At 48.9% G+C, this 12,034-nt stretch overlaps 1 protein-coding gene across 5 annotated transcripts in view; it reads right to left on the bottom strand.

Moving 5' to 3' along the window:
- Window positions 1-345: 345 nt before the first annotated feature.
- Window positions 346-12,034, bottom strand: part of NLRP12 (NLR family pyrin domain containing 12) — a 31,078-nt gene continuing 19,389 nt past the window's right edge. The window contains exons 6-10 of one of the 5 annotated variants that reach the window (XM_047834163.1): window positions 11,843-12,013; window positions 9,281-9,451; window positions 4,480-4,650; window positions 2,623-2,793; window positions 346-2,196 (exon numbers count right to left, since the gene is read on the bottom strand). In XM_047834163.1, the coding sequence (XP_047690119.1) occupies window positions 2,109-2,196; window positions 2,623-2,793; window positions 4,480-4,650; window positions 9,281-9,451; window positions 11,843-12,013 (772 nt within the window). In that variant the 3' untranslated portion in view covers window positions 346-2,108. Of the gene's footprint in view, window positions 2,197-2,622; window positions 2,794-2,879; window positions 2,935-4,479; window positions 4,651-9,280; window positions 9,452-11,673; window positions 11,731-11,842; window positions 12,014-12,034 lie in introns of those variants that run through there. The other 4 variants (XM_047834164.1, XM_047834165.1, XM_047834166.1 and 1 more) reach the window with 4 other exon arrangements.

Genomic DNA, 12,034 nt, shown 5'->3' with positions numbered 1-12,034 from the left:
TTTTTCTGTACCTAGATGTCCCGGTGGTGCCTCCAGCTAGGAGGCAAATCCTTAGCAGTGCTCAGACTGGGATACACAAAATGGGGGCACTTCCCGTTCTCTGTCTGGAAAGTGCTCCCATTTTTGTGTGTCCTTGTCTGAGGAAATCCTCAACGCCCTAGAGCTTGGAAAGCTTCACTTCCCAGCCTGCTGTCCTGGACCCGAGCTGCGGCTTCCAGCCCACCCATCCCTCCAGCAGGCTGGCTCCCCCCACAGCCATTTGTTCTAGTGGAGTGTTGTGTACAACCTTTGGCCCACGGGTAGTAAGAAGCCAAGGACTGGCTCTGAATGCCTTAACCCCTTTATTCTACATTGAGTCCTAGTTCAGGTCCTTTGAACGAGCAGAGGAGGGGCAGAGAATCCCAAGCGTGGTCTCCTTTGGCAGCTCCGCCCGATGCGAGGCAACGTGAGGATTAGGACCTGAGCTGGAACCGAGTCCACATGCTTAACCGACTCAGCCACCCAGGCACTCCGGTCCTATTTTAGCCTTAACATCTCCAAATGGTGGAACACTTCAATAAAATAACCATGATTTTGTGTGGGTTTGTGGCTTTGTTTAAAAATGGGCCCTTGGCTTTTCAGCAATGTGGGAGGGAAGGGCTGGATCATCTCTGCTCCCCCCCCTTACACCTTCAGTAAAGGAAATCTTTGACCTTAAAACAGGTTTTGTAGAACATGAGAAACCAATTGAGCCCTGAAAAGTCCTGGGCTTCCCCACCTAGTATAGGGACATGGGTGATGCATCCTCCATTCAGATAGGCTACAGGCAAAGCCAAAGTTGACTGCACATTGGGAAAGAATCACAAGGAAAGGAGATGTATCTTAGAGCTAAACGCCTAATTGCGGGTTCCTCAGTGAGTGGGTTAATGGTACCAAACGAACACTAGCTTGGTTGCTCCTAAGATCTTGAGGATGTCAGGGCGGCTTCCATTTCAACACTTGCCTCCTAGAGGGCTGTGCCTGAAATTGGCTCACACCGAAGAAGTCTTGCCCCAGCATTCTAGACCTTGTCAGACCAGGATCCCCCTCCCACCGTTCCTCTTCCAAGGCATGTTAACATATTCCTACACCCCCAGACATGTGCGTAGATCTTCCTGGAGGCCACCTAAGGGCCTGGGTGGTGAGTGGGCCAAGGGCCTGGGTGGTGAGTGGGCCAGGTTTCTCCTTGTTCAGCTTCAGCAAAGGGTCTGTGGCATGGTTTGTGGGGTTGTAAGGGGCTGGAGGACAGACAAGTCAAGGGCGCCCAGGAAGGAAAGGCCTTGGTTTCAAGAGTCAAGTGTCAATGAGACCCTGATGTCCACACGAATGTCTGCGGGTCTGAGTTAGCTTCCTTTTCCAGGCTTTCACGGGCTCCAGGGTCACTGTTTCCTCCCTAAGCTCCAGGTGCTTCCTACTAAATTCCAGCCTTAGGCTAATGGCTTCATTTCAGCACACTCATGGTGTCCTTGGGCGTTCCTGGGATCAATCAACTGGCTTGGACTGAGGGAAAGTCTGGTTTCGCCCGTGTCCTCCGCAGCATGGGACAGGTCACAGGCCAGCCTACAGTGGGCTAATCCCGGTGAGGGATCCAGCCATCGGGCAGGACCGTGTGCAAAGCAGGACTGCAAGGGAGTGGGTGGCGGGGCTGCTGGCCTGACCAGTATTCTCTGGCACCTGGCCTGACCTTCGAGACTGTCTAGCACCCTCACGGCACCGCTAATCCTCAACTTTGCCACAAGTGCCATTTCGGCTGCAGGCCTGGCTGTAGGGGGCTGTCCTGTGTGTTACAGGATGTATCGCTAGCATTAGAGAATCCTGGCATTGCCAAGTGTCCGGGGGTGGGGGGGGGTTGCAAGAATTACCCTCAGCTTAGAGCCCCTGCTCAATCCTCAGGTCCTGTCAATGACCGTAGCATCCCCCAAACTAAAGCTGTTCAAGCTCCAGGCTCCACGATGCCTTGACCCAGTCCCCAAGCAGAAAGGATCCATCCTGCATGGGAGTGCACAGGAGAGCCTGCTCATCACCGTTGACCAGCGGGGTCCTGGGATGCTCTTCCTCTGCCCTGCCTTCAAGAGGAGAGCTAGAGCCATTCAGCAGCCAATGTCCAGGTGAGGTCTTGTTCCCCGAAGCGCATCCAGCCTTCTGTGCGTCATTTTGTTCAGGTCCATCCCAAATAACCTGAGGACACACAGCGGGAAAGGTCATCCCAGGCCCAGGCTGCGGCATTCCAAGGTAAACCTCAAATCTCTCACATGTCCTGCCTTGTTAACATAATCCCATCATCCGGTACTTGGTTGGAAACCGAGTCCCTTGGGGAGGGAGGCTGGACTCTGAGCTACCACACTATCCCAAGTCTCTAACCTCTTCACTGGTTTAATTTGTGGCCGTCTTTAAGAAGCAGCAGCCAGGTTCCCCCCCCTTTTATAGACGGGGATACTGAGGAGCGAAGAGGCCGGAAGGCCTCCCCATCCCACACTGCTTGCATACATTAGTGCATGAAGGAGAATCTCGCCCATCTCCGATGGGCGTCTCGATTGTTGACCCTCACTCCCAACTCCAAGCCCCAGGCCCCGCCTCCTTCAGAACCAGAAACCCGTCTCTCACCAGAGCACTCGAAGTTTGCAGCCAGGATGACTCAGCCCTTTGCACAGCAGCCTGACCCCCGTATCCCCCAGGGTGTTGTTGGTCAGATAAAGCTCCGTCAGGGTCTGGCTGACGCCCAGGGCGGAAGCAAGATGCTCACAAGCTTTGGCTGTGAGGCCACAGCTATCCAGCCTGTGGAAGACAGTGGTTGAAGCAATATAAGGAGCTACTTTGGGGGCAGTGTCTTCAAGGGGATTCAGGGTGATGGTTTTAGGAGACCGATTTCAGAGAAAGCAGGGTGGTGCCCAGCCAGTCCAGGTTAAGGCCAATGTGCTGGAAAACATTTAAGGGAAGCATTTAAGGATGCTTCTCAATTCACAACTTCATCTCCATACGTTACCCACTGATTTTGCAGTCCTATCCATTCCCCTTTATGGTAATTCGATCCCTGTCTGTCATTGAAACCCCGTTCTCAGTCCATCTTGGGTTCACACTGTCCTTGAGCTCAGGATCCAGGCCTAAGTCGATTGGTTCCCCTGTCTCCAAGTCACCATGAATGGTTTCAGTTGGACACAGGGCCCACCCAAAACCAGTGCATCAGACCCATACTTGATTTCCCGAGCTTTTTCTTTCAGAACTTAGACCTGGTAAGAAGTTGTGTTTTGTGAACAAGCAGGATCAAGGCAAAGCTTATTTGATAAAAGGAGCCAATACAGCGACGAGGGGGGAAGATAATGGAGATCAAGAATCCCAAATGCCTAGATCAAGCCATACCTGAAGCCAATTTTCAGTTACATAAGTCAATCTCTCTCTCTTTTAGGAGCCAGTATGAATTGGGCTGCCACCTGCCCAAACAATATGCCATCTGATTCTCTCTAATTTCCAATCTGCCTCCCACTGTGTTTCTTTCCTGCATTCTCTGCCTTTCCGGTAACAATAGGAATGGGTAGCACCTACTGAGGAACAACGGTGTGCCGAGCACCTTGCTAAGGGCTTTGCGTTTACTTCATTTGTTCCTCACAGCAACTTTTGAAAGAAGTAGTATCACAGCAGGGATGTTAAGTGGAAATATTTTAATCTTAGTTTGGCTGAGGCTGTGAGGCGAGAGATGCCAGCTCCCAAAACGAGGTACAAGACAACAGCTCGGGACTCGCAGAGGAAGAGGAAAAACCAGCTTGCTGACGAAGAACCACCCACGTCACAGGTGCAGGGGGGTCAGGAGAGGAAGATGAGGGTGCAACCTGTAGACGGGTGTGCAAGGAGGTCGGTCGCCCCCGGCAGGCACCTCCCCGGGGTGGGGGTGGAGGGTCCCTGTAAGAATGCGCATATGATCCCCGGGAGAGGTGCCTGCCAGATGGGGGGTGGGGAAAGTGCTGTCCCTGAGCCCCATCCCCCCGCCCCCATCCTGATGCCCACCTACCCAGACCAGCACATAAGCCAGAGCCTCAGAAATGACAATAGAAACAGTCCCTCGGGGTGGGAGCCAGGCGGGTTTTGGGGACAAAGAAGGAGGAGGAGTGATAATTCACATTTGACTGAAATTCACACTGGAACAGATTGACTTTTTATTATATAAAGGTCACTGAGAAGCCAAGAATCTGCCCAAGTAAATGTCAGCGGAGAAGAGGAAAGTTTACAGAAAATGTTTACAGGCAAAGATGGAAGGTAAAGTGAGGCATTTTTATGTTTGCCTCCTGCAGAGAATAAATTACCGCCTGAGCTCTCTGCGGGTTTTCTCTCCACCTCGGGGCTCCCGCTGGCCCTCTTCCAGAGCGGGGGAGGGATGTCCCTCCGATAGAAGCACAGGGCAGAGATGCGCCCCCAGCCGGAGACCGCCCCCACCAGGCCACCAGTCCCGATGCCCAGGGCTCAGCTCACCACAGTTTCTGGAGTCTGCAGGTGGGGTGTCCCAGCCCCTCACACAGCGGCCACATGCCCCTGTCGCCCAGGTCATTGAAACTCAGATCCAGCTCCCGTAGGTGGGGGTTGACCTGGAGCACAGCACGGAGACCCTCACAGGCGGCCGAGCCCAGCCTGCAAATGCCCAACCTGGAAGACAGGACGCACAGAGGCGAGCTGAGTCACCCCAAAGGTGTCCCCGGGGAGGGTTTCTTTCTGTCCAGGTGCCCGTGCAGAGAGGTGACCAGACACCATCCCCGCCCCCCCGCCCCCCCCCCCCCAACCACCACCCGAGGCAGAAAAAGGGAGAAGCAAGGGGCAGGTGGGTGGGAAGACGGGAGGCAGAGAGAAATAACAAAGAAAGAGGGAAAGAGGAAGGAAGGAACACAGGGAGATGGTCCAGAGGAAAGATGATATTCAGTATGGGTTGGGTATCCATCCAATGAGTGCTCGTGTATCAGGTTCCTCCAGCTGCTGTAACAAGTTCCCACACCGGAGGCTCACAAGGTAGACACTGACTGTCTCACGGCTCTAGAGGGAAGCCTGGCCCTGCCCCCCCCCCTCCCCCCCCCCCCCCCGCCCCTGGCAGCTGAGAACCTGGTCCAGCCTCTCCCCAGGCTTCTGGTGTTCACCAGCCATCTTTGGGGTACATCTCTCCTGCACAAACATCACCCCGTCTCTGCCTCCATGTTCACACCGCGTCTTCCTCCACATGTGTCTGTGTCCAAATTTTCCTTCTTCATGAGGACACCTAATTAGGGGCCCCTCCCTGCTCCAGCACTTTATCTACAAAGACCCTGGAATGGGGGGGGGGCGGGGGGGCGGAGCTATATCCTTACCCAGTTTCTTTCTTTTTCTTTTTTAATTGATTTTTAATTTTTTTTTAATGTTTTAATTTTTTTGAGAGAGAGACAGAAACAGAGCACAAGCAAGGGAGGGTCAGAGAGAGAGGGAGACACAGAATCTGAAGCAGGCTCTGAGCCCCATGCAGGGCTCGAACCCACGAAACACGACATCATGACCTGAGTCAAAGTCGGACGCTCAACCGACTGAGCCCCCCAGGTGCCCCAACATGGGAATTTTTTTGTGCAGATGAGCCCATAGCAGCAAGTGGTTTATAAGGGCCTTTCTTTCTTTTTTTAATTTTATTTAGTTTAAGTAAATTAAAATATACATTCTCTTACACCCAACGTGATGCTCAAACTCATGACCCTGAGATCAAAAGTCACATGCTCTTCTGGCTGAGCCAGCCAGGTGCCCCAACAGCAAGTAATTTAAGCATAACTTCGTCTGTTTCTCATGATAGCCACTGGAAGGAAAATGCTATTACCATCTGTTGTTAGGACACGTGGGGTGCCATGCACTGCTCAAGGTCACGGAGCTGGGGTTCACTTAGCCACTGTCCATGCATACTGTTGCAATCGAAAGACTTTTTGGGGGTACTTAAGAGAGTCAAAAATGCTATTTCAGAGGCACCTGCGTGGCTCAGTCAGTTAAGGGTCCAACTTCAGCTCAGGTCATGATCTCAAGGTTTGTGAGTTCGAGCTCAGCGTTGGGCTCTGTGCTGACAGCTCAGAACCCGGAACCTGCTTCAGATTCTTTGTCTCCTCTCTCTGCCCCTCCCTCACTTGCGCACGCTCTCTCTCTCTCTCTCTCCCTCCCTCCCTCTCTCTGTGCCCCTCCCCTCTCAAGCATGCATGCATTCTCTCTCTCAAAAGTAAATCAACATTTCTAAAAAGTGCTATTTCACTGTATAGTATTTTTTTTTCCAGATTTTCAGACATTCCTGCCTGTCCTTAGATATGGCTCCCATAGGGCGAAAACCTGAACTCTCTTTTCCTTTGAGGGTGTCAGTGTTTCCCTCAGGCAACATGTAGATCTATAGACATATAAACATCTGGTTGACCTGCTGTGTGTGGACAAGGGAAAGAACCCAGCCTCAGCCAATAAGAGCCACATTGGGGTAAGTGGAGAAATGCCTTCTAAAACATTTTTTTATAGGGACACCTGGCCGGCTCAGTCAGAAGAGCATGCGACTCTTGATCTCAGGGTGGGGAGTTTGAGCCCCACATTGGGAAAAGACAGGAGTAAAAAATAAATAAACTAAAAAAAAAGCAACCTTTTTATGCATTCTAAAATGTAATGGCAGAATAAATGTGTATGAATAGCTGAAAATTTGCAAGAAGAAAACGCAAAAAGGGCGCCTGGGTGGCTCAGTCGTTTAAGCGTCCGACTCTTGGTTTAGGCTCAGGTCATGATCTCATGGTTTGTGGGTTCAAGCCCCACGTGAGGCTCTGTGCTGACAGTGTAGAGCCTGCTTGGGATTCCGTCTCCCACCCCACCCCCACCCTGGCCCCTTCCCTGGTCAGTCTCTCTCTCTCAAAAATAAATAAGTAAACATAAAAAGAAAAAGAAAACGCTAAGGACAGGATTTCCTTACTTTATTAAATGGCTTTGCAAAAATTAAAGAAAAAAACTGAACCCCACCTAACCACACAGGTAAACACAAAGAAAAAACTGAGAACACCCTTGACCTTGTACTGGCAAAAGATTTTCTTTTCTCTCTTCTTTTTTCTTTTAAGTTTATTTTTTTAGTAGTCTCTACACCCACCGTGGGGCTTGAACTCACCCCGAGATCCAGAACTGTAAGTACGTTCTTCTGAGCCAGCCAGGCACATGGCAAAGGAATTCTTGGACACCTCACAAGGACATAAATCATAGAAATGCACACGGATCTGACCTCAAAACATACAGATTTGTGCCTGAGGAAAGCATCCACAGACAATTTGACAGGCTGAGGACCTACCGAGCAGACGTTTCCAAGATACGCACTCAACGGAAGATTAATATCTAAAGCGGGGAACATTCGCAGAGCAAGGCAAATATAGAACACATACCAAAGACACAAATAAATTATGCAATTAGGAAATTCACAGAACGGGGAAACCAAAAAAGCCGATAAGCACACGAAGAGATACTCAACACTGAAATGCCGTTTAAGAACATTTTACACCCACCAGGGTGTTAAAGATAGAAAGTTGAATAACCATCAAGATACCAGCAAAGTAGCTTTTCCTAAATAGCGGTCGGAAGTGTAAACCTCATCTTTCTAGAGAGCTATTCAGATCAGGTGGAGATGTCAAATTCAGTCTGAGTGTGTGACTTGACTCCGGGTTGGGGGTGGGGGCTGGTGGGGGGGCATTCAGGAAAGGACACACAAGAATGAACATCACAGCAGAGCTGGGGACGGGAGCACGGCTCCATACTATCCGGTGTGTGCAAATAACTGAACGCAGGTGAGCTCAAAGGGACGCCTTAGATATGTCTGCACCAAGCACATCCTCAGTTATAAAGATGAGTGGGGGAGGGGGAGAGGTTGGTGAGCTGTATCATTTACATAAAGACAGGAGTGCCTACAGACGAGCTTTGGGGAGCGAAGGAAGGAGACTAAATTAAAACAGGGGCCTGTGGGGGGCGCCTGGGTGGCTCAGTTGGTTAAACATCTGACTTTGGCTCAGGTCCCGATCTCAAAGTTTGTGAGTTCAAGCCCCACATGGGCCTGTCAGCACAGGGCCCACCTAGGATCCTCTGTCCCCCTTCTCTCTCCTCCCCCACCCCATGCATTCTCTCTCAAAAATAAACATTTAAAAATTTTTAAAAAGTATATATATATAAAACACACACAGAGGTGTGTGTGGTTCCATAGTGATAGTGTGGACCGGATGCAGTAGAGAAAAGAATGAAGAAATGGGGCATTTGTCCACACTTGATCTTAGCCAAAAGGCCGAGAAGCGATGGGGCATTTGTCCAAATGTAACGAAAGCAATAGAAGCCAGGCTGTGCACAACATCTTGAAAGAAAAAAGCAAAACAAAACTTCTAGCATGAACGACATCAGATAATAGATGAGACTTTTGTAGGGCAGACAGAGTCTCCTTTGGGACTATAGAGAAAAATGACTTTGTTTTGGAAATTGACAGCCTTCTGCAGTTTCTTTTTGTTCCTCGGTTTATTCATCCATTCCTTCTTGTAAAAATATATTAACTAGGGGCACCTGGATGGATCAGTCGGATGGGCATCTGACTTTGGCTCAGGTCATGATCTCATGGTTCACCTGTTTGAGCCCCGAGTCAGGTTCTGTGCTGACAGCTTGGAGCCTGGAACCTGCTTTGGATTCTGTGTATCCGTCTCTCTCTGCCCCTCCCCAACTAGCGCCTGGTCTCTGTCTCAAAAATAAATAGAAGCTTTAAAAAAATAAAAATATATTAACTTTACTAGAATTAAAATTTAAACACTGACTCTTGATTTTGGCTCAGGTCATGATCTCATGGTTCATGAGATCAAGCCCTGCGTCAGGCTCTGTACTGACAACACAGCCTGCTTGAGATTCTCTCTCTGCCTCTCTCTGTCAGTCTCAAAATAAATGAACTTAAAAATTTTTTTTTAAATAAATAAAATAAATTTAATTGAGCATAAGCTCAAATTAAATCCCCAAACTGAGAACCCAGACCTTATTTAGGGATTAAGGAAGGAATCCATGGGGATGAAGCATTTGTTTGGAGTCCTAACAGATCAAACAGATGTTATCCAGGAAACAGGAGGAATAGCAAAGTAGGAGGGCATCCCAGGAAGAAAGAACTGTTTGTGCAAAGGCCCTGTGGCAGAAAAATCTTTGAGGCAGATGTAGCTAGAGGTTAGGAGAAGAGGGAGTGACCCCAGTGAGCCCAGTGAGCCCAGATAGAAGAGCAGACTCAGATGATGGTGAGGAACACAGGACTCACCGGAGGGTCTGGAGTCTACACTGGGGATGCCTGAGGCCCTCACACAGCAGCAGCACCCCGGGGTCCCCCAGGTCATTCAGGCTTAGGTCCAGCTCCCTCAGGCTGCAGTTCACACTGAGGATGGACGTAAGGTCCTCACAGGCAGCAGCAGTAAGGTCGCAAATCTTCAACCTGTAGGAAACCCAATCCAACATGTATTATGAGTGTTTTCTATACAATGCTAATTTTATCTCCCCTACCCCCCAATCTTTAATGCATTTTCTTTTTTCAACATATTTTTTTTAATGTTTCATTTCATTTTATTTTCGAGAGAGACAGAGTGAGCAGGGGAGGGCAGAGAGAGAGAAAGACACAGAATCAGAAGCAGGCTCCAGACACTGAGCGTGTCTGCACAGAGCCAGATGTGGGGCTCGAACCCACGAACCGTGAGATCATGACCTGAGCCGAAGTCGGACGCTTAGCCAACTGAGCCACCCAGGCGCCCCAAAAGTAATGCATTTTCAAAGGAACAATTCATTGTTTAAAAACAGGCAAAAGTGTGAGTAGACATTTCTTTGCAGAAAATAAACAAACGGTCCAAAATCACACGAAAAGATGCTCAGCATCGCTAATCATTAGGAAAACGCGAATCAAAACCACCAGGACGTACCACATCACATCCATTAGGACAGCTATTGTAAAAAATAATAATAACGTTTTTTACGAATTTCAAAAGGCCCCTGAACACCACGAATGTTGGCAAGGGTGTGAAGGGATTAACTTTATGCACTGTTGGTAGGAAGGAATAATGGTGAAGTGAGTGTGGGAAACAATATGGCAGCTCCACAAAAAATTAAACACAACCCTATGCTCCATCCATTCCGCTTCTGGTTACATAGCCCAAAGAATTGAAAGTAAGCGCTCAAAATAATATTTGTGGCTCAATGTTTACAGCATTTTTCAAAATAGCCAAAAGGCAGAAGCACTCCAAGTGTCCACCAAGGGATGAACTGAATGGATTCAACTGTGGTATATCCACGTAATGTGATGTTATTCCGCCTTAAGAAGGAACTTTTAACGCAGCGATGTGAATGAAAGTTGAAAAGATACTAAGTAAAAGAAGCCAGTCTCACACACACACACACACACACACACACACAGAGCACACAAATATTTTGTGATTCTAGTTACATCAGGTACCTACAGTGGTCAAATACCATAAAGACAGAAAGTAGAATGGAGGTTATCAGTGGCCGGGGCAGGCAGATGGGGAGGCGGTGTTTAATGGACAGTCTCAGTTTTGCAAGATGAAAAAGTTCAGGCGATGGATGGTGGTGATGCTTTGCACAACAGTGTGAATAGCTTAATAGTCTTTAAGTGAATAGTGAATAGTGAATAGTCTTCATAGCTTAAGACCATGAAGCTGTATGCTTCAGAATGGCAAAATAGAAGGCATGCCTGGCTGGCTCAGCTGGTAGAGCACACGGCTCTTGATCTCTGGGTCGTCAGTTTGAGCCTCACGAGTGTAGAGATTACTTTTTATTTATTTATTTTGAGAGGTGGAGGGGCAGTGAGAGGGGGAGAGAGAATCAAGCAGGCTCTGCGGTGTCAGCACAGAGCCCGACGTGGAGCTCGAACCCACGAACTGTGAGATCGTGACCTGAGCTGAAATCAAGAGTCGGACGTTCAAGCGACTGAGCCATCCGGGCGCCCTGAAATTACCTAAAAAATGATAAGATGGTAAATTTTATGATACATGTATTTTATTTTCTTTTTTTAGTGTGATGCATTTTCTTGGCTAAAGTAATCCAGAAAACACAGAACAGCATTTCTGTGCTCATCGTGTGTGATTCCTCAACCTGTCTTTGATGCTCCGCCATAAATTAGCAGTAATGTGTTTGGGATGCACCTGAACTGATAGAAGTGCAGAGCAGGAAAACACTATTGCCCCAAAACCCACTCCTCAAAGGTGTCCCCCGTTGACATTTAGCACAGCGTCTTCCTATATATAGAAAGAGAAGACAGAGTCCTGGATTTACCACGTGAGACCCCGGACCCAGCTGTGCCTGAAACCAGTATTTCCCTCTGGACTTCTCGGTGACAGAAACCAACAAACTCACTCTCGTCTCCAGCCACACTGAGATGAGGTGTCTGTCCGGACAACCACAGGAATTTTTGTGGATGCCTTTATTGTAGGGAGCTCTGTGGCATTTGACACTGATGTTAGTATTGCCCTGATGCTTATTTATTTATGATTTATTGTGGTAAAATATATGTGACACGGGGCGCCTGGGTGGCTCAGTCGGTTAAGCGTCCGACTTCGGCTCAGGTCATGATCCCACGGTTCATGAGTTCGAGCCCCGCATCGGGCTCTGTGCTGACAGCTTGGAGCCTGGAGCCTGCTTCGGATTCTCTGTCTCCCTCTCTCTCTGCCCCTCCCCTGCTCATTCATGCTCTGTCTCTGTCTCTCTCTGTCAAAAAAAAAAAAAAAAATATATATATATATATATATATATGTATGTATAAGTGACATCAAATTTACCATCCTAACCTTTTCTTTTTTTGGCCCCGTGAAGAACTCACCACAGGATCCGCAGTCTACACACTGGATGCCTCAAGCCTTGGCATAACAGCCTCAGACCCAAATCCTCCAGCGAATTCCCCGCCAGGTCCAACTCCACTAGATGCTGATTGGTGCTGAGCACAGAGGCGATCTCCTGGCAAGCGCCGGCCTCCAGCTCACACTTCCTCAACCTCGGGAGGGAAGAGACGTTG

The sequence above is a fragment of the Prionailurus viverrinus genome, chromosome E2, assembly GCF_022837055.1.
Source record: "Prionailurus viverrinus isolate Anna chromosome E2, UM_Priviv_1.0, whole genome shotgun sequence".
Taxonomy (NCBI): Eukaryota; Metazoa; Chordata; class Mammalia; order Carnivora; family Felidae; genus Prionailurus; species Prionailurus viverrinus.
Note: the sequence above shows the minus strand (reverse complement) of the source record. Positions and strands in the feature narration are given on the sequence as shown.